This window comes from Chiloscyllium plagiosum, chromosome 2 (genome assembly GCF_004010195.1).
Source record: "Chiloscyllium plagiosum isolate BGI_BamShark_2017 chromosome 2, ASM401019v2, whole genome shotgun sequence".
NCBI classification, from domain to species: Eukaryota; Metazoa; Chordata; class Chondrichthyes; order Orectolobiformes; family Hemiscylliidae; genus Chiloscyllium; species Chiloscyllium plagiosum.
Window position 1 is genome coordinate 60,849,833 of NC_057711.1, and position 1,994 is coordinate 60,851,826.

Below are 1,994 nucleotides of genomic sequence, written 5' to 3' on the forward strand. Positions count from 1 at the left end.
AAGAGGCCCAGCAATCACTTCTCTAGCTTCCCACAGAGTTCTTGGGTACACCTGATCAGGTCCTGGGGATTTATCCACCTTTAACCATTTCAAGACATGCAGCACTTCCTCCTCTGTAATGTGGACATTTTGCAAGATGTCACCATCTATTTCCTTACAGTCTATATCTTCCATATCCTTTTCCACTGTAAATACTGATGCAAAATAGTCATTTAGTATCTCCCCCATTTCCTGTGGCTCCACACAAAGGCCGCCTTGCTGATCTTTGAGGGGCCCCATTCTCTCCCTAGTTACCCTTTTGTCCTTAATATATTTGTAAAAACCCTTTGGATTCTCCTTAACTTTATTTGCCAAAGCTATCTCATGTCCCCTTTTTGTTCCCTTTCCATCTTAAGTATACTCCTACTTCCTTTATACTCTTCTAAGGATTCACTCGATCGATCCTGTCTATTCTTTACATATGCTTCCTTCTTTTTCTTAACCAAACCCTCAATTTCTTTAGTCATCCAGCATTCCCTATACCCACCAGCCTTTCCTTTCACCCTGACAGGAATAGACTTTCATGGCAGGACACTGGGTAGCTTAGAACAACAGAGGGAGCTTGGGGTAATTATTCATAGACTCCTGAAATTAGCAGGGTGCATAAATAGATAGTTAAGAAGGCAAATGAGACCCTTACTTTCATCAGTTGTAGCATAGAGTATAAGGGCAAGGAGGTAATGTTGAAATTGTACAGAGTGTTGGTCAGGCCATAACTGGAATACTGTGTGCAGTTCCAGTCACTTCACTATAGGATGTGATAGCATTCGAGGAGCTACAGAGGAGGTTCACCAGGATGTTGCCTGGAATGGAGAAATGGTGTTGGAATGAAAGATGATATAGGCTTGGATTGTTTTCTTTAGAGCAGAGAAGATTGAGGGGGGGGGCCATGACTGAGGTGTATAAGATTGAGGGGTATTAACCAGATGAATAGAGAGCAGAGACTTCTTGGTTGAAGGGTCAATCATGAAAGGGCATTGTTTCAGGGGAAGGGGCAGGAGATTCAGAGGGGATTTGGAAAAACACTTTTTCACTCAGCGGATGGTAGGAATCTGGAATGCACTGCCTGGGAAGGTAATGGAGCTGGAAACCTTACAACCTTTAAAAATATTTGGTTGAGTAGTTCAAATATCATAACTTTCAAGGATATGTGACAAGTGCAGTAAATTGGGGTTAGCCCACTTTTAGAAGTAGTTATGTCGGTGCAGACTCGATAGGCTTTTTCTGCACTGTATGAATCAATGAAGGTCCTGAGTTGTGTTGGTGGGTAAAAGACAGGGAAGGAGGTGTTCAGTCTATAAAATTATTGAACTTGGTATTGAGTCCTGAAGACTGCAAGATACCCATGCAGAAAAAAAGTGACACACCCTCTATAAATGCATATTTATCTGTACAAGAAACTTATATTTGATGAGTTTGACTTATGGTATATTTGGTACCTATAAAAGCAGCAATTCAGCACAATTCTTGTTATAATTTATTTCACTCCTATGTGTTTATGAAAAGTAATTCCTGTGTGCATAACATTTACTAAATGGTTCTTTAATATAAGCTTACCTTCTAGATAAGTATGAAGGCGAAATATACATTCCTTAAAAGCTTGAACAAGTCCAGTCAGGTGGAAGATAAACAATCTTAAAAATGTTAAAAATCCAAGCTATTAAAATAGAAGGAAGATAAAATCAAACATCAGATGTTGGGCTTTTGAATAATAAGAAAAATCTTAAAGAGGTAAGACTTTCAGAGTGCCATATTTTCAATAAAGGCTGTTTTTAAAAAATCAGAAATTGCTAACAATAGATGTCCTTTCTACAATTTTCATTTGACAGTTGTGTCAGATTCTAGAGTAGAGTGGTGCTGGTAAAGCACAGCAGTTCAGGCAGCATCCGAGGAACAGGGAAATCGACGTTTCGGACAAAAGTCCTTCATCAGGAAAAGAGGCAGAATGCCTGCAG

The 1,994-nt window shown here is 39.6% G+C and overlaps 1 protein-coding gene across 5 annotated transcripts in view; it reads right to left on the minus strand.

Moving 5' to 3' along the window:
- tmem232 (transmembrane protein 232) overlaps positions 1 to 1,994 on the minus strand; it is a 139,549-nt gene that overhangs the window by 84,790 nt on the left and 52,765 nt on the right. For 4 of the 5 annotated variants that reach the window (XM_043710462.1, XM_043710446.1, XM_043710472.1 and 1 more), the window contains exon 6: positions 1,597 to 1,696. The exons of the other annotated variant lie outside the window; for it this stretch is intronic. In XM_043710462.1, the coding sequence (XP_043566397.1) occupies positions 1,597 to 1,696 (100 nt within the window). The remainder of the gene's footprint in view (positions 1 to 1,596; positions 1,697 to 1,994) is intronic. 5 annotated transcript variants of the gene reach the window in all.